This window comes from Phaseolus vulgaris, chromosome 4, assembly GCF_000499845.2.
Source record: "Phaseolus vulgaris cultivar G19833 chromosome 4, P. vulgaris v2.0, whole genome shotgun sequence".
Lineage (NCBI taxonomy): Eukaryota > Viridiplantae > Streptophyta > Magnoliopsida > Fabales > Fabaceae > Phaseolus > Phaseolus vulgaris.
Window position 1 is genome coordinate 47,702,897 of NC_023756.2, and position 26,664 is coordinate 47,729,560.

Sequence of the window (26,664 nt, forward strand, 5' to 3'; positions counted from 1 at the left end):
CATTCTCTTTAGCTACGAAGCATAGACTCTGAAATGGATACATGACACGATCACTTACTCAACTTATGTGAAAAATATAGGAATCTGTTTGATGCAAAATTTATTTACATATAAACAACATAGGATTTGAAAATATGTTCAATTTGTATTTATATATTCACTCAAAACACCATTGGAGATTTACGTGACTGAAACATTATTGTAAGTTCTCATGGCATTTGAATATCAAAATAACAACATTCGGTGACATTAGACAAGTCTGAAAACTTCAAATCAATGATGAATTTGGAAACGAGGATAAAACTTTGTTATGGACTAGGTTTGAAATCTTTTCGTAAATTTCATGATGAAATGATAAAATTTGTTACGGATATTTGAATGAATAATTTGAATTCCACATCTCAGGTTCAAATTTTCCGAAATACATACATATAATCTACATTCCCATATAACGAAGGGGTGTAGAACGCAAATATGGGCTGCAAAAGGTAAAAGGGTCCAAGAAACACGCAAAACCTTTTAGTTTTTTCTTTCAATCATTCACTACAATACGTTCCTTTTTCCCATTTTAGTTCAAAGAGTGCGTGATATGATTAGGATGGGGCAATTTCTTCTTGCACCATATCAATTCTAACCTGCACCCTATCATTTTTCAAAATTTTCAAAACTATCCTTATTCCATATTTAAAAATCCGAAATAGTAAATATAATTCAAAAATAAAAACATACATTCCGGATAAAAAAAATCCAGAACACAATTAAAAATGCATTTCGGATAAAAATTTCTGGAATTAAAAAATGTGTTCTGGATATCTATATCCGGTATTTTTGGATAAAAGGTTCCAGAAGTAATTTTTATTTACACTCTTCTTTTTTAAGGTTATTTTCATCATTTTGAAAGGGCATTTTTATAATTTTCAATACCAGGTTGGGTGCATGTTGAAATTGATTTGGTGCAGGAAGCATTTGTCTTAGGATGGTCATGCGGTCAGCCCATGCAGGCAGGCCCATAAAAAGTGAGGACCAACCCATGCGGGCAGGCCCATAAAAAGAGTGGGATGGACTATTATTTTAATTCTTTGGTCGAACTAGTAAAAATATTTATTATATTTTAAAGTTATTAAAATGGAACAATAACAATGATATTTTTAAAATCAATAAGAATGATTAATTATTATAATAGTTGAGGCAACAATTTTTTTAAAACATTTTCTTATTTATAAAATCTTTAATTTTAATATATTTATTTGATGTAGATGTTAATTTTATATTTATTAATTTATTCAAATTTCACTGTTAAAGATGGATTCATGAAGTGAAATAATATGAAATATTAAATTTAAATTATTATTATAACATTTGCATGTAATTTTTTTAAAAGATTTTGTTTATCCTAGTTGACCTACAAAATTGGTCAAAATGGTCCCAATTAGCCCGTATTATGATTTACCCTAAATTTTGTGTGAAAATCAGGATTTTTACTTTTACATTTTTCTTGTGAAATCACATTTTATTTTCAGTTTTAAACTGATTTTTTACTTGTTTTTTTTTATTTTTTTATTTCAATAAATATTAGCAAACTTATAGAAGCTTAACTGTTAAGGGAAGAAATTCAAATTAATAAATCTATAAATTTATTTTTATCATTTTCATGCTGATTCTTTAGTCTTCCAATTTTTTCTATAAAACGGAATAAAAACATTTTTTTGGGGGATACATATTCTATGTTGATAAGGATCACGCTTTTTAAGAGTAAATAACAATAAATTAAAAAATCAATGGATTCAAACCATAAAAATATATAAACTATTTTGAATATCATAATTTTATATTTTTTATTGTATAGTTTTTGTAGCAACAGTAATAAATAGCAAATAAACTTGTTTATTAATGTCAACTATGCTTAAAAATAAAGTGGTCAATTTTTAAATATTCGTATACCTTTTATGATTGTGAAGGATTTAATGATTAATATTTTTAATAACGAATCTTATTATTGTAAATTAATTTTAATTCAAAAATTAAAAACACATTAGATGTATGAACCGTGGACATCTAAAGAACATTAAATATGAATTTAATTTTAATAATGAAAAATAATTACTTAATTATTTAATTTGAAAGAGAGAAGGGTCAATTTTGAATTTAGAATGAGGTGACTTTTCATTTTGCTTTAATGAAAATGGGTCAAAATTTTGAATGAATGCTAATTAATTAATGTGGTTTGTGTGGCTATGCACCTTTGGATGGCAACCAATGAGGGGACCAAACATTTCCAATTCAATTCAATCAATGGATTAAAACAGTGTCATAATCTAATCACTCGTGGAAACAGATCACTTTTTTCAAAATCATTTTCAACTTTAATCTTATTTTAACATTCATTCATTCTTTATACTATCATCAAATAACAACCCCTTCATTTAATATTTCACTTATACTTTCCGAACAAAATTTAAATTCTATCGATCCAGTAATATCAGGCACGAGAGGTTGTTGACTGGTTAGTGTAAAAAACTCAATAAGAAAGAATACACGATAAATCAGGTAATTTCATTTTTATGATGATACACATTAAATACGATTCATATCAATGATAGAGTTTATTATAAATTGTATAAATAAGCACATTAGACAGAGTAAAAGTACGAGTACGTCTTATTATAACACTAACAGCATCCAAATACTGAATACCCACTTGAGCTTCGGAGAACCTTTTCCGGATAAACTCCCGATCGAGAGCCGAAGCCTGAACACAAGAAGAAAAAAGAAAAGAAAACACGAGCAAAGGATAAAAAATCAATTGTTCAACTAGTAACCGCTACTTTTTAGACCCCTGGTACATAAGTTACTAAATAATTTATGTAAAAATTTAAGTCACTTTTATAAAAACTATTTATCACTTCATATTTAGAGTCGGACATCTGAAATAACTTTATCAATTTATTTATTTTTATTAATAAAAAATCATATTTATTAGGTTTAAAAAAGGTATGGATCTAGCTTACATGGAATAAGTTGAAAAAAGAAAGTTTTCTTTTCTCTTTCAAACTTTTTGTCACATTCTTGAAAATTATATCCATTTTTTGAACTAAGAAATATGATAAAAGGAAAGTGAATGTTGAGGTAGTAGAAAGTGGAAGGAAAATGATGGGATAAAAGAAGCATGTGGTGGGAGTTGAATTGGCCATATCCAAACACCATGGCATCATGTGACCAAGTCAATCTCCTTATCTTCCTCACACAACAAACATATCCTTCTCGTACTAATCCACCTCATTCTAATATATAACATTACATCTTGTCTTGTCCTTACCAAAAAGATTCACACAATATTTTTTTATACCTTAAAATACATGTATCTCTTCACAACAACAAAATACATGTATAAAAGTGTGTTTCCCACTTGGAAAAAATGGATTGTTTCAATAAAGAATTACACATCATGGATCCTTGCTACAAATCAACCTACCTAACAAAGTATGCAAATATTCTAACACACCAAACTTTAAAAAAATAATATAATTAAAAAATAATAATTCTTCTAAATAAAATATCATAGTACGTCTAATATAGTCTCGTATTGATAAAGAGTTGAGATCAACGACATGTTATATACATATTTATCTCTTAATCCACTAAAATGATTTTCAAAAATAATACTGTGACGAAATTTTGAACTACAAAACGAATAATATCTCTATATGATTATCTAGTTTAATGATGTTATCTCAATGAACTTGAATCTAAACGGTATCTCATATATGATTATCTAATTTAATGATGTTATATCAATTCATTGAATCGGAATGATAAAAGAAGAGGTGGAGTTTAGATGATATATGCAAAAATTTAATTTTTCTCTTTTTAATGATGTGAGGGAACATAAAAGTATGTAGAGATGAAGAATAGAGGGAGATGCATGAATGGGTGAGGAATGAATGCATCACCTTCAAACCAATTGCAGAGTGCCCACACATTTCCAATCCCATTTATTTCCTCCAATTACGTGGCTGGAATATTTTAGCAAGCAACCTATGACAACAGCAACTTTTTTCCAAAAAAAACAAACATTTTTAAATACAATTCTTTGCTAGCTACAATGTATTTGTAATGTTACAAAAGTTGTACTTTGAAGTAAAAGAAGAAGAAGCTTTCTTGGTTATTAATTATCAAAGAGAATGTTTTACACTTTCATCAACAGTATACTGACACTCGTATGACACACACGTAAAACGTGTATTAGAAGTGTTTAATTTAAAAATATTTATTATATCTAACAATTTTAACATGATTATAATACAATTTTAAAAATGAAAAATACATTAATTTTTTAAAAATTCAAATTTATTGTATAAAATTTTAATATGATTATAAAAATAAAGAACAAATCATTTCAAACTCACCAGAGAAACATCTTTTTGCTTAAAAAAAACTAAAATATACTTGTGCATATTCATAATTATATAATATATAGATTTGTACCTTCATCTCTACATTTTATATCTCTACATTTTATATCTCTACATTTTATACTATATTTTATAGATATATTTCTATACCCGTATTCGTGTCGTAGGTGTATATCTATGTATGTTATATAGTTTATGACTCTTATGTGAACAAACAAATGAGACTTTTTTTTACCACTAATAGATGAATCCATTCCATGCCCAAAAGAGTGTTGATTTGGGTTTTAACCTTTAGATATACATTGGTATGACAGAGAGTGATGAAAAAGGTGGGAATATAGTTATCTGTCATGGCTTTAAGAAGCAAAGTTGGGGAGATGTGGACCTCACTTTCTGCCTCCAAAAATAATAAACAAAGCTAAGACGGTGAGTCACAACATGGATTAGATCTCTTCAAAATTAGACCTTATCTTTTATCTTAGCTGTCTCTTACAACTTATCAATTTCTCACCATATATAACTTCATTTCATACTCACTACTATTAATATACATAATATATAGAAAACAATAAAACTGGTCAATGTTATCCAAATCTTCTTCTTCCTCATCTTACATATATAAGGGTCTAATATTTTATCACTTCACCATAGCTGCTTCATTTCTTGGCCTCTTGGGTATCATTTTTTTCCAATGAATCAGAGAAAGGCACAGGCTTTTTGTGTGGAGAGGATCATGGATGGTCATGGAGGTGGGAACACCAATTGGGTCATCAAGGAAGATGATGAACATAGCAATGATTCGTCCTCCATTGGACTCGTGTCAGAAGAAGACTCAATGGACTCTGTGTGTTCTTCTTCTTCTTCATCAGAGTTGACTGAGGATGCATCCTCTTTAACATCTTCCTCATCAACTCATTCAAATGGACCCTTGTATGAGTTATCAGACCTCATGAACCATCTTCCTATCAAGTAAGCATCTAACCTTAACCTCATGCCTTTCTGAATTTTCTTCATTTTCCATTTACCAATGCATCTGCATATCAGTTTAGTCAATAGTTTCAGATTCAATTTCAAGATATTTCTCTGGTTTACAAGTAGCCTCGGATAATGGTGTTGAAATTCATAAGACACTAGTAGTAGAACACGTATCCGTGAAGTGTTCACAATTTTAAAAAGAATAGATACTTTATTGTCAATTTCCTACATTTTAGAGATTATACGTATCTATTTTCATGTTGTATCCGCCATCTATCCGTGTCTGTATCAATTCGAATCAGTGTCTATACTACATAGCATACAGATCATCTTATATCAGTCCGTATTAGTGTCTATATTACATAACTCATCATCATGACCAACCTTGGTGTATCTAATTTGTTGTGTTAACTAAGTGGTTATTCATGACTTGTGCAGGAGAGGGTTATCTATGTTCTATCAAGGGAAGGCACAGTCTTTCACTTCTTTAGCAAGGGTGGAAAGCATAGAAGATCTTCAGAAGAAAGGCACACCTTATAGCAAGAGAATGAAATCATGCAAAAGTTTTGGGGGAGGCTTAGATAGTCACAAAATATTGTACACTCCAAAGGCCACAATTTCAAAGAAAGCATCAAGAGGGTCTTTTGCATCTGCATTAAGCAAAAGAGGGAGTTTCCTAGGAGGGTCTAGACCCTCCATTGCTGTTCATAAAAACTTCTGAATTTCAGCATGTTGGAGTTCTTGCTTATTTCGTGTACAAAATCCGGAAAATTTTGAGTTTGAAGCTTCATCTTATTGAGTGAAAGCCATATTTGTTTCATTTTTGCTTTGTTTTTCATAGTGGTGTCATCGATCCTTGCCTCTTGCAGTCATCAATGATCCCAAGTTATTACCTTAATTCAATTGACACCAAATCCTTTTTGAGATCAAACTTTAGGTTTTCTCTTTTCTGCAATTTGTATATACTTCAGTTACTTGTATATAATTTTTCATAAATTTAAGGGGATCTCTCACATACCATCTCTTAACTTTTTAATGTGTACTGTTAGCTCTTAGACACCGAAGAAAATATGATATCATAGGGTTTTAAAACTATAACTACATAATAATAATAATAATCGTAAAATTCAATTTTAACTATAAAATAATATAAAATCCAACTGTATAATAATTTTGATTGAATGATAAAGTAAAGAATATCACTCTTTTCGTTTTGGAAGAGTTAGCACTTTTTTTATAAGAATATTTGATGCCGACTGTGTAATGTGGATGAAGTTGTTTTCAGAGATCATAAATTTTATTGTACTTAACAAAAGTAGAGTTGAAACATAATAAAAGAACGATGTATTTTTTTTTTCTTAACTTAGTGTTTTGTTTTCAAGGAGTTTTTTCAAACAACTTTTTTTAATGAGTCACAACTTTGAAATATTATTTTTTTTCATATTTAAGAAATTACATCTATAATCGTTTGAGAATGTATGAAAATACATGATCATCAGATCACATAAAGAAAAACAAAGTTATCAATGATCGGTACATCAGATCAAAGTAATATAGTCATTTGAAAATCAAAACAACTATCATAATCGTCAAAGCAATACATTAGTTTGAAAAATAAAACAATCATCACAAGTCAAAATTGTTTAAAAATAAATTGTTACTACATCGGATCATACACAAAGTCACTTGAAAATGAGTTACCATCATTTGTAATCATTTTGAAAATAAACAATCATCACACTCAAGTACAAAAATGTTTAAAAATAAGCTACTACCATAATCCAAAGTTGTTTGAAAATTAACAATTATCACATTGAATCATATGATAAAGTCGTTTGAAAATAAAAGGCTTTTAAAAATAAACCATCATAAAATCAAATAAAAAATGCTTAAATATAAACCATCATCACATCATATCATAATATAAAATCATTTAAAAATAAACAATCATCATAATTGGAGGTTTTTTAGAAAATAAATTATCAGCATCATATCAAAGTAGTACTTTGATATGTAATTGTTTTATATACAGACCTCACTGCTTCCAGTGTAATTGTTCAATCCAACCGTACCCGTTGAGTAAAGTGAAATAGTAACTTCATTTCAGTTACAAAAAATTGAAAGCTTTATGATAGGAGCTTCTTTCTTAGTTGCTGCAGTAAGTTCTTGTAGTTTCTCGAAAAAAATCTTACAAGCGTTTTACAAATCGATTCATAGATTATTAGTGGTGCATTATTATGTGAACATGTTTTGTTGTTTCACTTCATCCATTGCTCACAGATAAATTATCTTTGTATTTAGCCACCCAAACCTAAAAATAGTTCTGTAACTGTCAATGTCATTGAGAGAGCACAATGACGGATAGAGTTGTATTTTTCTATAGTACAAAAAGTACAATGGAAAAACGTTCATTTTCTTGTTATTTCTCTCGGAACACAAGTTAAACCATATGACTCATCGAAGTAAATATCAAGAATCGAAATAAATTTCAAGGGGTCAACAATATTGCTATAAATTATTTGCTTTTCCTTCTTACAAGTTACAACTCATACAATTAACAAAATGGGAGAGGGAAAGAGGTTATAAAAAACAGATAATTATTTGCCTGAACAATTTTCAATGGCGAAGATTCCTACACTAGTATATCACAAAAAAAAATATGATGAAGAACTTTGCATATGAAGCTCCTCTTCGTATAGGTCATAGCCTGTATACAGGTTCAATTCCAAGGAGATAAAAGCAATGTCTCATCACAATTACCGTTGCTTCACACAGCAAGAGTCTACTAGTTTCCTCAGGCGACCCCACAACCTGCCAAATGTACGAAGTTCAATAGCATGGCCTCAATCCAAACATTATTCTTTCACCAAACTTACCTAGGATGCAATTCTCAAGGGATATATAGTACCTTACTACTAACATGTCACAGTAAATATAAAAAATCTTCTTGCAGTAGCATACTACGAAAAAAGAATGGGAAAAGTGTAGAAATGTAAATATTATATAGCGTAAGTTAATGCCTTTAAAGGTATACCTGACAATTAGAGTAAAATTTTTTGGTAAAGATTTCCGCTAAATTGTAAAGGTATTCACACAACAAATTCGGCAACAAATTGGTGCATGCCTCCTCAAAAACCTGACAAATAAAACAGAACACGGCCTTGTATAAGGTAAGAATCGTTTGGATTAGAAAATAATATGCAGGAATCTCACCCGCTTTAATATCTCGGTTTTTTGTTCAAAGAAATGGAGCCCCAATAACAAAGTCTTAAAAATTACTAGTATACGAAAGTCTAAAGCTCAACAACAACATATACTATTCACATATCCCACCTCGGGAAACTGTAGCAAATGGAGCCCCAGAGCACGTTCATCTTCATGATCCAACACTATTTTCCCATTCTGTTAATAGTTGATAAACATGAAATAGACCGTAAGAAATGTGCACAAGTCAATATTCAGCTAACTGATGACTATAAGCACATGATCACTGAGTCATCACATTTATAATAGATTAGTGCTGAATCAAGCCAACCCTGATGAACCTAGGCATAGACTCTTGTACCTTGTAAAACTATGTATATGATACAAAAAAAAATATCGAATATTATTTTTTTAAGAATAAAAGTATAATAAACTAGTGAGTTGTCTTCCTGGGAAGGAAAGGTAAACTTACTCTCTTTACTTCTTCTATGTCTCTACCAGATTTCCTGATGATAGAACAGATCCTAGCATGTGCATACTGCAAATAAACAGCAGTATTCCCCTGTTTCACAACAAGCATAGGAAGGTGAGACATAAATTACTTTAGATCAGTTATTTAAGTCGAGATTGAAGAGTTCGACAAATGCCAACATAAGTTTCATATGCATAACTTCTTAGCTGTTTTGCAGAAATTGTTACAATGAAAAAGGATCTGACTCAAAAAAGGCTTATTAGGTGTAGTTTAAACTAAAAAAAGGATCTGACTCTTAAAGTGATGGTTTCACTTCAGAGTCAACGACTAGTGATAAAAACTAAAGAGAACACCATAGGGAGACAATTCAAACGAATGGTTTATTACCATGTTCTTCTTGTATTTCAACAAAGTCAAGAACAGTGATATTTTCCATCCATGGTTATCTACCACAGACTACTCCAGGAAGTTACCTTGTACTTCAGAGGATATTTGTTAAGGGGTGAAATAAATGCAGGACAGGACACATAGATAATGTCTATACTAGCTTCTTTACTGTAACCTTACAATCATACACTCAATTTGAATACAGTTAATGACCTTATCATTAAGCATCTGGTCAAAGTTGAATGTGTAATTTGTAAATCTGTTGATCTTCAAATCAGCATACCTGCAAAAACAAACGGATATAAGCATATAAAGGGCTACAATACAAGACTACAACTCATTTAGTGTTCTCAACACAGGCATAACCACTAAAGCAAACTGAAAGGGAAAGGGATATCGAGTAAAAGCAAAACCATGTCCTAAAACTACAAAAATGTTAACCTAGACTAAGCAAAATGCAATGCTTTACTTGGGATTTATTCTATTCATCAGTCACAGTGAGCATTTTTAATCAGAAACCTCAGAGTGAAATGAAAACGAATACACGTCAACAGGATTAAGAGCATTTGCTCAGAATATAAAACACCCAGTATTTTTAAAATTCAGTCAACAGGAATTTGTAGCAAAATAATCTGTATATATTAACACAAAAATATGCTCACAAAAAAGCTAACAACAAACTTTACATGAATGAACAAAATGTTGATTTTGCTTAAAAATAGGGGGACATTATTGAGTTTAAGGAGCTTACTTAACAGCTCCATAACCAATTGCCTCAGATGTTTTCTCAATCTCCTCCTCAGACCAATCTTTAGCTGAATCTAAAGGAACATAGTATCTGGAAAATTAACTGTCTAGTCCCAAGTATTTCCACTAAATGAAATTTAAAATGGGTGCCAGCATTAATGAATCTTAATCAAGCAAAAAATTCACTCATGGATGCTTGCATGCGGAGAAGGAACAGGTAAAAAGAGCTTAGGTGCTTTACCACGTTCAAGAATGGAAGTTCTACAGCGCCTTTTAGCTTCATCAAGTAAATCAACCAACCGAACAACCTCACTACTGCGAGTCCGAAATCGTTTTCCGTCTTCCCCAAGGACAAGACCAAAACCTACATGGGTACATTTTGGATATGCATTATCATCCTTTGGTAACCAACCTGCACGTCTATAGGCCTGAAAGGAAAATTAAAGGAGAAGTTTGACATTTTAACTCACTGGAATATTGGCAGCAGTAGGCCGATAAATATATCTTAGTTCAAGATTTCTCCTTTAAAAGTCAAAAAAATAATATGAAATGAGCAATTATAGAAAAACATTTTGGACTTAAATATCAGAAAACATAGATAAGTCAATACCCAAGGTGCAAGTAAAATTGATACCGGCATAAACAAGTAGAAAAATGGTTCTGGCAACAACTAAATGTAGTAACCATAAGATACCATGAAAATATCATTTGAAATATACCTTAAATAGCATATCAAAGTGTTGCTGCTGCCCAATATCTGTAACATATACAATCCACTCAAGTTTTTCTTCATTTAGACGATACCTACATGGTTCAAGTATATTTCAGATGACAAAACAGCCTGTTCTCCTCATTTTTCCTGTTGCATGCTCAGACAAAAATGCAGACAGAAAAAAATAGGTATCCCAGATTTTACATGAAAGGAAGAGTATATAAACATGCAATATAAATAAATTTGACATAAGAATTGATAACAAGTTTGGTACTCATGTGAGCCAGCAACTCTGACAGAATTTTACAAAGTATGGCTGAAAAAACTAAAAGAGTAAAACTAACCAAAGTGATGCTAGATCAGTCGAAAAATAGTTGTAGCCACCATCTCTCTTCACAGCAATAAGTGGTATGTTTACACCCTCTACATAAATCACACGTGCACCATCACTCTCTTCAATCAGTCCCAAATTGTCCAGTTTATCCAAAACCCCAGGAATATATGGATTATAGAAGCTCTCTCCCTGGATTAAAAAAAATGCTCGTTACTGATATAAGTAAAACCATTCGCAATTACTGCAACATAAATTACATATCCGTAATCAATTTATTGATAAACTTTATACACATCATAATATATAAGACTGTTGGCCAGAAAACAGGCATTTTCATCTGTGATATTGATAATCATCACTACAAAATCGTGATAGTAATCCTAGTTGAGAAATTACAACAAAGTTCCTGATACCCTAAACCCTAATTTCAACAAAGTTCCCAAAGAGAAATTACAAGGTTCCTAACATTATTTGAGCAAAACAATCAACTTTTGATCACAGAAGAACAGAAAAGAGAGACAAAAGCTTTACTAGACAAATTAGGCAGATCTGGTTAAAATACAGAATATATGCTACATTGTAAATCGAATAAAGATCACAGAAACTGCACGTTGACTTGGACTAAAAAATATTAACAAATGCATACTTTCATAGAATTCTTAGTGGTCTAACAATGCCTTGAAACAACATCTTAGAGACTCCTCCTGGAAGGTACAAAATAATACAATTGTTTAACAACTTAAACTCCAAAGAGCCAGTTAAAAAGGAAACTAGACCTAACCATTTCCTCCAATTGAATTCCAAGGCGTTGATAAACTTTATCAAATTCAGCCCTACTCACGTCACAAATTTGTTTCCATGCCTTACGATACTTGATTTCTCCACTCTGAAATAAAAATTAAGACATACATAAAATTTAACCAATTTCCCAATGATCTTACAAATAGGGAGCAAAATACAAAATCGTAACATATATTTTACCTGGAGCCGGACCACTGCCTGTTGTGCCCTCAACTTAAACTCAGGATCACTATCAAACCTCACTTTTGAAGCCTTATACAAAGCCTAAAATTGCACCAAATCATACAAGGTCAATACATAACTTTTTCAGTAAGAAAACAAATGCTTCATCATCACCATAATGGGAAACTAAGTGAAAATTAATGAGATCATAATCCCTTATAGTTGATGGATCATTTATAAGAGTTGACAAAATGCAATATCCATAACCAAATACACACATTTTCTAACCTCACTCCTTTGTTTCTTTCCATTGACTAGAAACAAAAGGAAAAAGAAAATCCTTAGCTACATGGAAAATTGATATGTCATGTCTAATGACAACCCCTTTTAAATCAAAACCCTTCTTAAATTAAAGTTTATTTTCGTCCCTTCTACCTCTAACTATTAAACTTTCCTCCACTTCATCAACTCCCTTTACAAGAGCTTTTCTAGGTCCCACACATGCTCGAACTACCTAAGGTGAGATTCTACCATCTTTTCCACAACAAGTATTACCCCCAACTTTCTCTTTAATGCATCCATCCCTAATTCTAGGATGACTTGTGTACCCACTCATTCATCATAAGTTCTTGACATCTCATTTGTGCAACATTGAGATAACTTTTTCGTTGACTCATTATTGCTCAACATTTATTCCCATAAAATATCACAAGTCTTATAACTGTGTGGTAAAAATTCACACACGCTTTAGTGATACATTTTATACCTTCAACCCAACCCAGTTGGTTTACATCTTTTATTTTTGCATTCTGTACAACAGGCCAAGATAATAAAATTGTATGGCATGTGGTATTATATGGTCTCTAATCTTCAACTCAAAGCTAGAATTAACGTGTCTCCTTCTAAACTTACATTTGATATATTTTGTCTAACTTCTACTTAAATGAAGGTTGTGTTTTTGAAGCTTGTAAGTTGTAACCACATCTTTAGCTTCAGATTTACTTCTTTCTACAGTGAAAAAAGGGTGACAATAGAAGAATGGAACTGATTTCAGACAACAAATATATCCTATCAAAAGTTTATTTACGAACAAAGCATAAAACAGTTATTTGCAGCACTACATATTTTGCCCCTCCTCTTTGCTATGTGCCATGGGAAAATATAAATTTATTCCGAGCTATAATGGCATCTGTAGCAAATTAACTTATAGATAACTTTTAAATGCATAGTTTTACTCTCATTCTGAAATTAAATCAGCTACAAATTACAATGAGCATGCAGCAAATAAATTAAAAACAATGTCTGACTGATCATAATGAAAAAATACCAAAACAATAAATATCAATATAAGAAAATTTGAATTAAATTCAATTTAATATATTTACTCACCTGAAGATCTTCAATGGCTGCTTCACTAACATCATCTGGGCTAGGAAAATTTTCAAAGAGGTATGTAATCAGCATTCCGAACTACAAAAAAAAACGCATGTCCTTTGAGCTTTATAGTACTAATATTGAAATGAAAACTTTCCTAATGGAATATTTATTATTCAAGAAAATATGCCATAAGGATATGGATATCCCTATAAGAAATCAGTGGACAACACTAATTTGATGAGTGATTGAAACAAAAAAATACTTAAAGCCTTTCCCATATTGAGAAGAAGGGTAGAAGTATCTTAGGACATCAATTTTGTAATATTGCTCAACAAAGAATAACAGAAAACAAACACACATAAAGACGTAGATGTACTTGATCATGAAGACAATTAGAATTTAGAAATGCCAAATTATATCATCTATTTTCTCAAACAAATTTAGTTCTTGAGCCATTCAGTAAGGCTGATGACAAAACTTGCCAAATTAAATGATTGTTCCAAATGAATTACCCAAAGTTGTGCCTTATATAAAGAAACCTAGCTTTGACAGTGTATAGCTAAGATGTAGCCACAAGAAAAGGTAAAAATCATTTGTCATTAGATTAAACATGCACTATTTTCAAACTCTTGGCACAAAACCAGTATAACATTAGATTAGAACTAAAATCTACCTGTGTTCCCCAGTCACCAACGTGATTTCTACGGATTACACATTCCACTCGTGAAAATTCAAACATACGGGCCAATGTATCACCAATAATGGTAGATCTCAAGTGGCCAACATGCATTTCCTTCGCAATGTTAGGGGATGAAAAATCAACCATGGCCCTCTTGACTGGAAGCTGAGGTGCCCATGCATCAATGCCATCAATTAGCATTCTCTGTACCCTCTGCAATAGGAAGTTTCTTGGGCTTAAATACTAACAGAAGTTTGAAAGAGCTCAATCATCCATACAAATTTAAAACCTTAACTTCTGCATATATACTCCCTTCCCATAAATGAACTCAGATCCCACCCCCACTGGAAAAATAAAGTTGAAGGACTTAGACACTAGTACAGACTTTTTGTAATTCAAAATTATAAGATGCAAAATGCCATCACCTGTGCTATCCACTTCTTTGACAATACAACGTTGACAAATCCTGGACCAGCTACAGAGCATGAATCTATCATTTCAGATGGAGGAAGATTGTTAACGATGGCCTACACATATAAAAGAACATACAGATGACCTTTAACAAAAGTAAACCAACTCTAATTCCAAATAAATAATTACTAAAGAGGAATAGAAAAGAAAAAAAAAAACACAGCTGGTAGAAATGCCAAAAAAATGAGTGAATTATCTCTGATCATACCTGCCCAATTGCTGGGGGACCCCTAAATCCTGTCTGTTTTCCCTTCACCTTAGACCACACACCCATTGCGTTATTGCTGCATCAAGAGAATATTCTTTGTTTCACATATGCATAAATATAACAATAATACCACTTTTCAACTGTGCACAATCAATTAAGGACTTGTTTGAGTGCACTTCTCTACGAGTACTTCTTGAAAAAGAAATAAGGAAGAACGAAACGAATTTTTCCATAAGACAAAACTAACTTAAACTTAAGCATAAGTTAATTTGTAAAAGTACTCCAGTATTCAACTTTTCTAAAAGATTACTTTTAACTTATAGAAAAACTTATTTCATATTTCTTTTTTATTTTGCTCTCCTAAAAGTGCTTGTGGATAAGTTTTTCCACACGTCATAGAACCTCATTTTCACTTCACATGGATACAACAAGGGAAAAAAAAAGTGAACCAACCATTGATAATCTCCAAACTTCACACCACCTTTAACAGCACAAGCATCAACTAATGGCACAACATCTGGTTCATCAGGCACTGTAGCCCTCAGAGACAATTCAAACAGCTGCGCCAATTGCCTCTTGACACTGGCCGGGTTATCTATTTCCTACATCATTCCAAACACGATACAATACCATATATCACACACACAAAACCAAACCAAATAAATAAACATAAAGTTTAGATAGTTTTATATTCGGTTTCATTTGCCTTGAACAAAAACACTTGCACTTCCAGTACCAACTTGCTTTCATAATAAAAACATGAATCACATACTTCTAAATCAATTGAACTGCGATTAACTTCTTTCAAAATCAATTTCGCCACCACTCTTCAAACACACACTTGGTGAACTTACAGTTACAGCAGTGGACGTAGATTGTGGCTTGGTGACAGGAGATTGCTGCGTCTTGGTCACTGATAAAGCGAATCTCCGAGACGCAATCTTGAGCAAATCTGTCTACACATTAAAGTTCAAAGGAAACGACGTCGCGTTAGTGAATTAAGTTCAGGCGTTGAAACAGTGTTACGATGGTATCATTGAAGAGAACGAGAGAGGAAGCTTAACTGACCGGAACGAGAAGGTGGTAGAGTGGAAGATGAGGGAAAGTGAGAGAACCGATTGAGATTAAAGCAACCTAACCCTAACCCTAACATTTCTTCTTCTTCTTCTTCTTCTTCTTCTTTGAGGTTCCAACCTTCCCAAACACCATTGTTAAGTGTTAGCCATTTTTGTGTGCATTGTGTTGGCCTCCGCTGAAGATAGCCAGTGGGCCACCACCACTGAACAAACCAATTTTACAAAAATGCAAAAAAAATTAAAAATTCAAACTATGTAAAATATTATAATTATATAAATTGAGAATAAAAATTTATACACAACTATATTTTAATTTTTTTTTAATAAAAATATTTTTTAAAATAATTAATAAAAAATATACAATAAATTTGTGGTTTAAAAAATTAATTTTTTAAAAATAGTGTTAAAACTGTTCTAAAATTATCATAAATTTAATAAATATTTTTTAAACTTGATATTTCATCAGTTTCTATAAGTGTTGATATTCGATATGTTAAGAGACGTGTTCGAATCTCGTAACTTCAAAATGTATTTTATTTATATCAATGATTTAATTTAATTATATTATTATTTACTAAATTATAATTATATAATGAAATTTATATTTATATATAATTATGATTATTTCTGATTAATCATGTGAAAATATATGACAGTTAAACTCTTATATTAGTGTAAAGTGTATATTACATTGAAAAAATTCATTCTCATGGAATTTTGTTAAAGACTTGAAAAAGATAATACTTCAGTAAATATTAATACGTATAATATTATTTTAAGGAAATATACATATATTCATATAAAAGTTTCTTACACAATAACCAAATCATAAATAGTCATTTTAACTATTGACTTTTTATAATAATTATTTAACAAAATTGTAAAATAAGAATTTTAATTTAGCGCTACATTTTCATAAGGAAACTTTAATAAAAAAACGAAAATGGGATAAATTTATATTTTTTAATATCTTTAAACACCACTTGCAAGCTTTAATATACGAGTATTTCTCATAAATAAATATGATAGTGCAAACTAAGTATATGAAAGATGAACCTTGATGATGCATAAGTTAACATGTTGTAGGTTGTAATTGTAGTAAAATAAGCTTTAAAACACAAACAAAATTGATTATCCGAAGCGTGAATAATTGACTTATCCACGATGTATTGTGCAAGTCCTTTATGATACAACAAGAACTTCCCGGTAATTACCAAGGATCAGAATTAGCAAGTTATTCTTGATAGTGTAAGAACCCAATGTACTTAGGAAAATAAATATAATAAAGTAAAATAATGAATGAAGAGAGAGAAAGAGAAAATTGTGAATAAGTGGGAGGAAGAAGAAAGATTGCAACGTTGAGTTGCTGAATATGAGAGGCAAAGAAGGTGTGTTTCCGGAAGAGGGAACCCTTGTTTATATAGGGGAAAAAAATAACAGTCCTAAAACTGCCATAACCCACGTTTCATCCATTGGCGGCACTACTCCAGGTCCCAGTTGCACAACCTCCCGAGAAGAACGGAGTCTTCGAAGGTTTGAGTCTCACAATTTGCCCTTGCACAAATCGTGAGTGAAGAGAAATGGAACACTTGCACAAGGGTTTCTGTGAATTGTGCAACAAGGAAGCTGAACCCTGGATTTTAGGTTTGTGAATCAAAACCGCATTAGGTTCGTGAGTCAAAACTGTATTAGGGTTCATGAATCAAAGCCACATTTTTTGTTTTTCCGTTTCGCAAAATCGCACTTTGTTTTTCGTTTTGCAATATATACAGTTTTACAATAGTAATCACTTGATTTTGTTTAGTTGCAGTTAGATATGATCGGATTATATGAGGTGAGATTTACCTCCTTACGATGATGACATGGCACCTCCACACCCATTTGTAGTCATAAATGGCAATTCGTCTACAAGCTATGGTTGTATTTTAATGATTAAGTTATTCGTGATGTTGTTGTCATATTGCATCCCACAAAGCATTTGTTGCATAATATATAGAGTGATGTTGATTTGTATCACATCCATTATTACGAAGTGGACTTTAAGCCTAACTCAACCCCATAAAACCGGCTCATAGGGTTGAGGTTTGCACCCACTTATATACAATGAAAGGCTCTAATCTCTAGTCGATGTGGGATCTCCAACACACCCCCTCACGTCGAGACTACCAACTCGTGCGTGGGACTATATATTATGGGTGGTCCGATAGCGACCCGATAGCGGGTGGCACGATAGGCCCAACACAAACACTCGCTAGAATAGGCTCGAAAATGGCTCTGATACCATATTACAGTAAATGAAGATGAATATTCCTTGTCTGATGTGATGCTTTAATGTAGCGTACGTAATCGCACGTAATCGTAATGAAGAAAGAGAGGTTTTGATAAACCCTAATTGTAGAGAAAAATAAATATAAAAGAAACTTTTATTCACTTGTATATTAGAGAGTAAAATACATGATGTATATATAAGAAAAAAATTAAGACCTAGCTGAAACAGAAAAGGAAAGTTGGACCAAACAAACAAAGCCCAATAGTTTAAAATAGAAAATTAAATATATTAACACCCACAAGCTGGGGAGTAGATATTTGTCAGGCCCAGCTTGGGTTTGAGAGTAGAGAATTGTGCGGAAGCAAGGGGCTTGGTGAATATGTCAGCAACTTGCATTGCAGAAGTAATGGGCAGTAGTTTGAGGAGACCAGAGTTAACTTTTTCACGAACTAGGTGACAATCAATTTCGATGTGCTTGGTTCGTTCATGAAAAACTTGATTGGAAGCTATTTGAAGGGCAGATTTGTTGTCACAGTACAGGGTTGCAGCCTGGGAGAGAGAAAGATGTAAATCCTGAAGGAACTCACATGTGGTGGTGGCAAGGGCTCTATACTCGGCTTCAGAGGAGCTGCGGGAGATAGTTGGTTGCTTCTTTGATTTCCATGATATTAGGGAGTCTCCTAAGTAGATGGAATATCCAGTGACAGATTTGCGTGTGGTAGGACATGTTGCCCAGTCAGAGTCACTAAAACCACAGAGGTGAAGTGAACTAGTGTGAGAAAAATATAGTCCTTCACCAGGGGTGCCCTTGAGGTAACGCAAAAGACGTGAGACAGCTTGTTAATGATGAGTTGTGGGTGCAGATATGAATTGGCTTAAATTGTGGACAGCGAAAGCGATGTCTGGTCGCGTGTTGGTTAAGTAAATTAGACGTCCAAGGAGTCTTCTGTATTAGAAAGTGGCATCAGCATCGAGAGGTGAGCCTTGGTCGGGAGAGAGACGGGAAGTGTGAGTCATAGGAGTGGCCACAGGTGCAGAGTCAAGCATGCCAGTTTCTTGAAGGAGATCAAGAGTATACTTGCGTTGACTTAAATGAAGACCAGTACTGTTGCGAGCAATTTCCAGTCCCAAAAAGTAAGTGAGATTACCTAAATTTTTTATCTTGAAGTGATGGTGAAGGGATGCAGTTAATGTATTGATTTCCTCCGTGTCATCACCAGTTAAGACCAAGTCATCAACATAAACAAGAATAACAGTGAGTTTATCATTATTATATTTAAGAAAAAGAGAGTGATCAGCAACAGAAATAGAGTAATTATTTGATAAAAGAAAAGTAGAAAGTTTGGCGTATCATTGGCGACTAGGTTGACGAAGGCCATACAAAGACTGTTGAAGCTTGCAAACATGTTGGGGAGAAGGAAGAGAGAGGCCAGGCGGGGGAGTCATGTATACCTCTTCATGGAGATCACCATGAAGAAATGCATTATTAACATCAAGTTGTTTTAAAATCCAATTTTTGGTAGTGGCAATAGCAAGGAGAAGGCGGACGGTAGTGAGTTTAGCAACAGGTGCAAAAGTGTCTAAGAAATCAAGTCCTTCAAGTTGGGTGAACCCTTTGGCAACAACTTTAGCTTTGTGGCACTCAACAGTGCCATCAGAATAGTATTTGATTTTATATATCCATTTACAACCAATAGTTTTCTTTCCTGGAGGGAGAGGGGTAAGTTGCCAAGTATTGTTAGCAACAAGAGCTTGAAGCTCATCTTGCATGGTAGATTGCCAATAAGCATGTTTGGAGGCTTCGTTATATGTCCGAGGTTCAGGATGAGAATTGATAGAGGAAATAACATTTCTAAAATTGGAAGATAAGGAATTGTAAGACAAGTAATTATGAATAGGATATCTACTACTTACAGTGTTGGTTGCAGTGTGGAAATCTGCATGATAGGCAGGTTGTCGGTGAGGACGAGCTGATCTTCTTGGAAATTGAGGTGAGATGCTTCCTGGAGATGCAGGCGGTGATAATTCTAATGGAGGTGCAATGTTGGATGCAGGAGCAGAGGAACTATTTGTTGGAAGATCATAGGATAATGAGGTTGGTGGAAGGACAGTATTGGATGCAGGAGTAGAGGCACATGGCTCGACAAGAGGTGCAGTATCCGAAAAAAAATCAAAAGCAGAATTATATGCATTAGAAATAGGGAGAGATAAAGTGTTAGGGTCCTTAGGCAAGTCACTGTCCAATTTATATGGAAAGTGGTTTTCATGAAAGATTACATGTCTTGATATCTCTATGCTATGAAACTTTAAATTTAAGATAATATAACCTTTTGTATTTTGTGGGAAGCCAAGAAAAATACCTTTGATAGATCTATCATCTAATTTTTTCCTATGTGCAGTAATGGTACTAGCATAACAAAGACAACCAAACACTTTTAGAAAGGAAATGTCATATGGTTTTCCAAACAACTTTTCATGAGGAGTGATGTTATTAAATAATGGAGTAGGAATAGCATTTATTAAGAAAACAGCATGATTTACAGCAAATTCCCAAAAAATAGGAGGAAGGTTTGCTTGAAAAAGTAAAGCCCGGGTTACATTTAGTATGTGTTGATGTTTACGTTCTACAATGCCATTTTGTTGTGGTGTTTCAACACAAGATTTTTTATGTATAATTCCCTTTGAAGCATAAAAATTTGACATAGCAAACTCAACACCATTGTCAGTACGAATCATTTTGATATTAGTTTTGAAATGATTTTGAACGAAAACAGTGAAGTTAATGATGTGCTGACGCACTTCAGATTTGTTATGCAACAGAATAACCCAAGTATAACGCGAGTAATCATCAACAATAGTCAATAAATAACGAAAACCTTGCATAAAAATTATGGAACATGGTCCCCAAATATCAAAGTGTACAAGATCAAAAATAGCAGAGGTAACAGTATTACTTAAAGTGAAAGGATGTTTTCTCTGTTTTGCACGACTACAAGTGTCACATACATGATGAGTATCAACAGTAATAAAAAAGTATTGTTTGCTTAAGACATGTAATCTTTCATGTGAAGGGTGTCCTAGTCTATAATGCCATAGTGTTTTGTCTGTGATATTACAATTAATAAAAGGAGCAAAACAATGCGGTTTAGAACGACTAGAAGCAGGCAAGGTAGTGACAAGGTATAAGCCAGCGGTGGCTTTAACTGTACCAATCCTCTATTGGGTGAGATTGTCTTGTATAATGCAGTGGGTTGAAGTGAAAGTTAAAGTGCATTTAAGTTGGTGTGTGAGTTTGGAAACAGATATTAAGTTTAATTGAAAATGAGGCACGTATAACACATCAGACAAATAAAACTTATCAGAAAAACATACTAAACCAGAATATGTGGCATAAACGGTTTGGCCATTTGGAAGACTAATTAGACAGGTTTAATTTTAGTATAAGTAGTAAAAACGTTCAAATTGTGACAAACATGATCAGTGGCACCAGAATCAATAATCCAAGATTCTTTTATAGAAGATAGTGAAGAGAGAAACTTACCTGTTGAAGAATGCTCAGTATTGGGGATTTCATCCGTAGAGATGGTGCCGACTTGATTAATTTGAGTGTGAGGGGCAAGATCCTCAAGGTTTTGTTGACGCAAAATGTTGGTAAGGAATTGGCACTGTTGTGATGTAAGTTGAATCCCCTTTACATCCTGTTCTTTAAGAAAAAGCTCAGAAAAAGTGTCAGTAGTAATCATATTATTGGTTTGAGATGTCCAATTGGTGAATTTGTAGCCAGCAGGGAACCCATGCTTTTTATAACAAGTGTCGACAATGTGGCCAAGACGATTACAAAAAGTGCAGACTTTTATAGTAAAAGAAAACTTTGAGGTTTTAACATTACCAGAAGGAAAACCCACTTTGTGAAAGCAAACAGCCTCAGTATGACCATATTTACCACAAAAATTGCATGTAATAGTGTGACTACTATTAGGACTATGAAGACTAGGATTTTCATTAAACATTGCCTAAAATATTTTTAAAACCAATCAAGATTTTGAAAGAGAACAGAACAAAAATAACCAAGAACAACAAAGAGGGAAATAAAAATCAGAGAAAAGCGCAGCAGAACTCTTCATTTGAAGAGCTCTGATACCATATTACGAAGTGGACTTTAAGCCTAACTCAACCCCATAAAACCGGCTCATAGGGTTGAGGTTTGCACCCACTTATATACAATGAAAGGCTCTAATCTCTAGTCGATGTGGGATCTCCAACATCCATATATAAGTCAGATGGCGCGAGGATGATTGTGATGTACTGAGACCCCCCTGATGGAGATGCATATGTTAGACTTAGTGGACCCTTTAAGACTCATCCTGGACATCGTGTTTTGGTATGAATTTATCATTATTTATTTATGGTTTATATATGTTCATTTCACTTTAATATAATTTTGTCCATAGTTATTGGATATACATCGGAGGATTACAAAGACGTTGCATTTCATAATGGACAAAGATAATATAGTTGAAAGTACCTCTGAATGGGAAAGGACACACATAACCCTTATACTAGCCCAAGAAGCGACTCAAGAAAGGGTTGTATACATTAGGACGCATCGACACCATATACAATTAGTTTGACTTTATGAAATTTATTGTTTATTACTATTTAAGTGTTACTTAATTGATAATTAAATTACTTAGCATAAATAATAATTGCGTAAACGATAACTGAAATTAATAATTACATTTTCATTTATTATAAATTGAAATATGTGTTAGTCACATATGTCATTTATCTATGTAAAAACTTGCATCCGGGTGGTGTAATATGACGACAAAGTTTGGACGGTTGGATAACAATGAATAGACTACAATATATTTATTGGTGGAATCAGACAACCTTTTGCACCTTAACTTGAAATAGGAATTACCAATTTCAGTTAAATAATTATTAACAACTTAATTCGATGCTAAATACCAAGATTTAGTTCTTAAGTAGAGTATACTTTAATAAAATGATTTCCAAACATGTGTCTAATTACAATAATACGATGGTGGCTCAAATCAGATAATTGTTGGGTTCTTAAAGAGAAAATAGTCATTGAACACAAAAAAAATTGCCAGTAACATGTTCTAAATCTGGAATTCATATTTTTTCTTTTTTGAAATGTGTCATGCCTCCAACTCCACTACATAATAGGGTACCATAAACCAACCTCTATACTCCTTTGTTTCAAATCAAAATTTCAAAAATAATTTAAACATTTAAAAAAAAAATTATACAATACAGGTGCAAAATATTGTAGAACAAAAGCAAAAGCCAAGAGTTTTTGGTCAAATTAAAAACTCAATTAATGGGGGTGGCCAATGGGCTAAATAAATGGTTTTGCAATTTAGCGCATAGTCTACCATGCACCATGCCGCACAGAAGCTTCCCCCATCGTTCTTATCCGATCGCAACTTCCCAATCGCATTGCAACACGTGTTCGTGTTGTCGATTAGATTCAACGTACGGTATAATTCACAAGGCTCAAAATTCAATTTAAAACTGTTCATGTGAAATCCCTCTATTACCCTCACCTCCTTTATATAAAAGCCCTCACCAGAGAGGTTTTTCAGTCACTCACTCACTCACTCTCTGTGACAGCGAAATCACCGTTCAAGAGAAAGCATGAAGGACGCCGGAAAGAGCCACAAGGCGAACGGAAAGCTGTCGCCGGAGGCTCGGAAGGACCGGAAGTCGGCGACGGGGATGAGCGGATCGCCGAAGAAAGGAGGCCACGGCGGGAAGTTCACGTGGATCGGCAACGGCTACGAACATGTTGAGATCGCCATGGACGCCAAGGATCCGAACTTCGAGGATCCGGCGGAGATTGCCGTCGTGTGATCGCCGTGGTTTCCGGTGACCAGATCTGTACATAGTTGGCGATAGACTTGGTTTTCTAATTCAATAATGTGAAGTTAGTCGAAGGAGAAGCGTTTTCGATTATTGACTGTTATAGATCTGTCGTATTTCGTAGTAGCATGGCACTTTTGTTGTTGTTGTAAATATATGATCCTCGGAGTGCAGTGATTCTCGCATTCGCGATTTCATGCTTCCACGAGCTTCTCATAACGAGAATTTGATTTTAATTTTCAAGTTTAAGTGTTTCACTTAACACTTTTTCGTATGATAATTCGTTAGAACAGCTTTAACTTTGTTCATAGAGGAATTTTAATAACTTAACAACCTATTTTGGTATGCAGAAACTAGATCTTATAGTAATTATTTTTGTGAGATTCATTGATGAAACTCATAAACAGTGTTGTTCTGGTTTGAGTTTTTAGATTTGAGTAAGAGAATTTTTACTTTAACAAAATCGTATGTATTTTAATAGACTACAACTACACAGATTTTAAGTTTTTCAAATAATATGAATATATCATAGTACACAAGTTATGTGAATATAGATATTGTAAGTAGGTGGCAACAAATCTATTTATCTATCGTTTTGTTTTACAATTTTAAATTTATTTCATTATTCCATTTCAAAAAAAAAAATCATGTAAACTCATCTGTTTAATTTTATGGATGATTAATAATTTATTCATTATCTGTTAAAAAATTAATAGATTCTCTATTAGTATCACTTTTCAAAAAGTAATTTTAGATCTTTCAAAAGTTTACCTTCTTAAAAAGTTTTTGAAAAAACACATGTTTAAATTTGTTTCACAGTATTTAATTGATTTCTTTTTAAAAGTGTATTTTTAAAATATTTCCATGTCATTTTAATATATTTATATGGGTTACATATTCATCCACCCAATGAGACCACTCCTCTTCTTCCTCAAATCATTTTTTAATATTCGACACTCTCGGTACTTGATTCAGATTCTTACAATTATCCTAATGTATATCTTGTTTGTCAAATGGAAATTTAATTGGAATAAATCAAATTTTATGTTATCTTATTGCTTTATTTTATTGTATTGCTATCATTTTCATTATTGTTTATATTAGTATCATTATTTAGTCTAGAACTTTTGTTACAATCATTTTTAACGTTATTATAGGACTAATGATATTATTATTATTATTATTATAAATGTGATATATATTGAATTAATTATCATTTGTTATGAATAACTTCAACCTTAAACCCTAAACAAATTTTATGTTATCTTATTGCTTTATTTTATTGTATTGCATATTATTGTTTATATTAGTATCATTATTTAGTCTAGAATTTTTATTATAGTCATTTTTAACGTTATTATAGTACTAATGATAATATTATTATTATGATATCTATTGAATTAGTTATCATTAATTGTTATGAACAACTTGGTCAAAATTACTATTTATGTCACCAATTTATTCTATTCTCTTTTTATCTCTCTCATTTTTTGTCTTCTCTTTTGTAAACTTAATATTAATTTTACATAATAAGACACAAAAATACTATTACGTTATGATAGCTTTTGGAGTTGGGGTTTTCAACTCTCCATGTAGTAATGTTGTCATTTTTTCTGTGAACATTAACAATTCATTCTCACATAGTTTTCATCCTAAAAAAGTTGTAAAATGGTTTGGGTAGTAGTTTTGCTTCAAAGCATGAAATATGTATTGATGAAAAATACAAGAAAAATTGAAAACATTTTTATCAAAAAGAATATAGCAATGTGAATTTATTGCTTGAAGCACCATGAGAACTCAAAATGGTATAATTATTAGAAGAAAAAAATGTGACTTATGAAGTAAAAAAATTAAGTGTTTTGAGTTTGTCATGGTTTCGCAACAAAAATTAGTGAAAACATATCGTTTGACTTTTAGAATGCTCATATATAATTGATTTTTTTTATAAAGGAGTACAAGACAAAAGTATAAATATTGTTAACAAGATAAAAATAAGTCACATTTATTTAAATTTCAAATTATAACCTATAAGTCACAAGAGTAAAACTCTAAACCTTAAATCATAAGCCCTCAAAATCTAATCTCTAAAGCCTAATTCACACAATTAAATAAAATAAAATAAGTAAAATAAAATGATCAATAGATGAATTAAGTGATGAATCCGTAATCATAATAATTTAATCACAAAATAAAATTCTCACTTTTTATTTAAAATTTAAAATTAAACTAATATAATCTTAAATATTTTAACTAATTTAATAAACTATAAAATTTATTTATTTTTATTTAAAAAATAAATATATTTTACCATAAAATATTTGAAATTCATTATAAAAGTTATTACCTTTTCATACTTTTTTTCTATCTAGCCAAAGTAAAAAGAAGAATAAGCATAATAATATTACATATAAGTTTGATATTCTACATGTGTGTTATTTTCCATACAATGAAAGAAACCCTATAATATATGGTACCAATGTTAAGTTTTT

General features: G+C 32.1%; 2 protein-coding genes across 3 annotated transcripts; one reads left to right on the forward strand and one right to left on the reverse strand.

The window, feature by feature from the left end:
* Positions 1-4,960: 4,960 nt before the first annotated feature.
* On the forward strand, positions 4,961-6,402 carry LOC137838169 (protein OXIDATIVE STRESS 3-like). The gene is made up of 2 exons (XM_068647415.1): positions 4,961-5,381; positions 5,826-6,402. The coding sequence occupies exons 1-2, from the start codon at positions 5,104-5,106 to the stop codon at positions 6,106-6,108; spliced, it is 561 nt and encodes a 186-aa protein (XP_068503516.1). The 5' UTR covers positions 4,961-5,103; the 3' UTR covers positions 6,109-6,402.
* Positions 6,403-7,873: 1,471 nt separating this feature from the next.
* Positions 7,874-16,262, reverse strand: LOC137838170 (arginine--tRNA ligase, chloroplastic/mitochondrial-like). Of its 2 annotated transcripts, none has more exons than XM_068647417.1 (18): positions 16,010-16,262; positions 15,796-15,893; positions 15,395-15,543; positions 14,942-15,017; positions 14,688-14,789; positions 14,257-14,475; positions 13,596-13,676; positions 12,225-12,308; positions 12,025-12,129; positions 11,254-11,432; positions 10,917-11,001; positions 10,439-10,625; positions 10,202-10,271; positions 9,664-9,733; positions 9,064-9,153; positions 8,721-8,789; positions 8,422-8,523; positions 7,874-8,198 (listed from the first exon to the last, which is right to left on the reverse strand). In XM_068647417.1, exons 1-18 carry the CDS (start codon positions 16,092-16,094, stop codon positions 8,088-8,090), a joined length of 1,962 nt encoding a protein of 653 aa, XP_068503518.1. In that variant the 5' UTR covers positions 16,095-16,262; the 3' UTR covers positions 7,874-8,087. The 2 variants fall into 2 exon arrangements, with proteins under 2 accessions (XP_068503518.1, XP_068503519.1); XM_068647418.1 differs by having other exon boundaries at positions 15,796-15,897; positions 16,010-16,173.
* Positions 16,263-26,664: the final 10,402 nt, after the last annotated feature.

Excerpts from the sequence above, each read along its gene's own strand:
- LOC137838170 (XM_068647417.1), bottom strand. The coding sequence starts at position 16,094 with ATGTTAGGGTTAGGGTTAGGTTGCTTTAATCTCAATCGGTTCTCTCAC. Across the intron at positions 12,309-13,595 it reads CAGCCATTGAAGATCTTCAG|GCTTTGTATAAGGCTTCAAA; the intron begins GTGAGTAAATAT and ends GTGCAATTTTAG. Across the intron at positions 8,199-8,421 it reads AATTTTACTCTAATTGTCAG|GTTGTGGGGTCGCCTGAGGA; the intron begins GTATACCTTTAA and ends TACATTTGGCAG.
- LOC137838169 (XM_068647415.1), top strand. The coding sequence starts at position 5,104 with ATGAATCAGAGAAAGGCACAGGCTTTTTGTGTGGAGAGGATCATGGAT. Across the intron at positions 5,382-5,825 it reads ATGAACCATCTTCCTATCAA|GAGAGGGTTATCTATGTTCT; the intron begins GTAAGCATCTAA and ends TGACTTGTGCAG.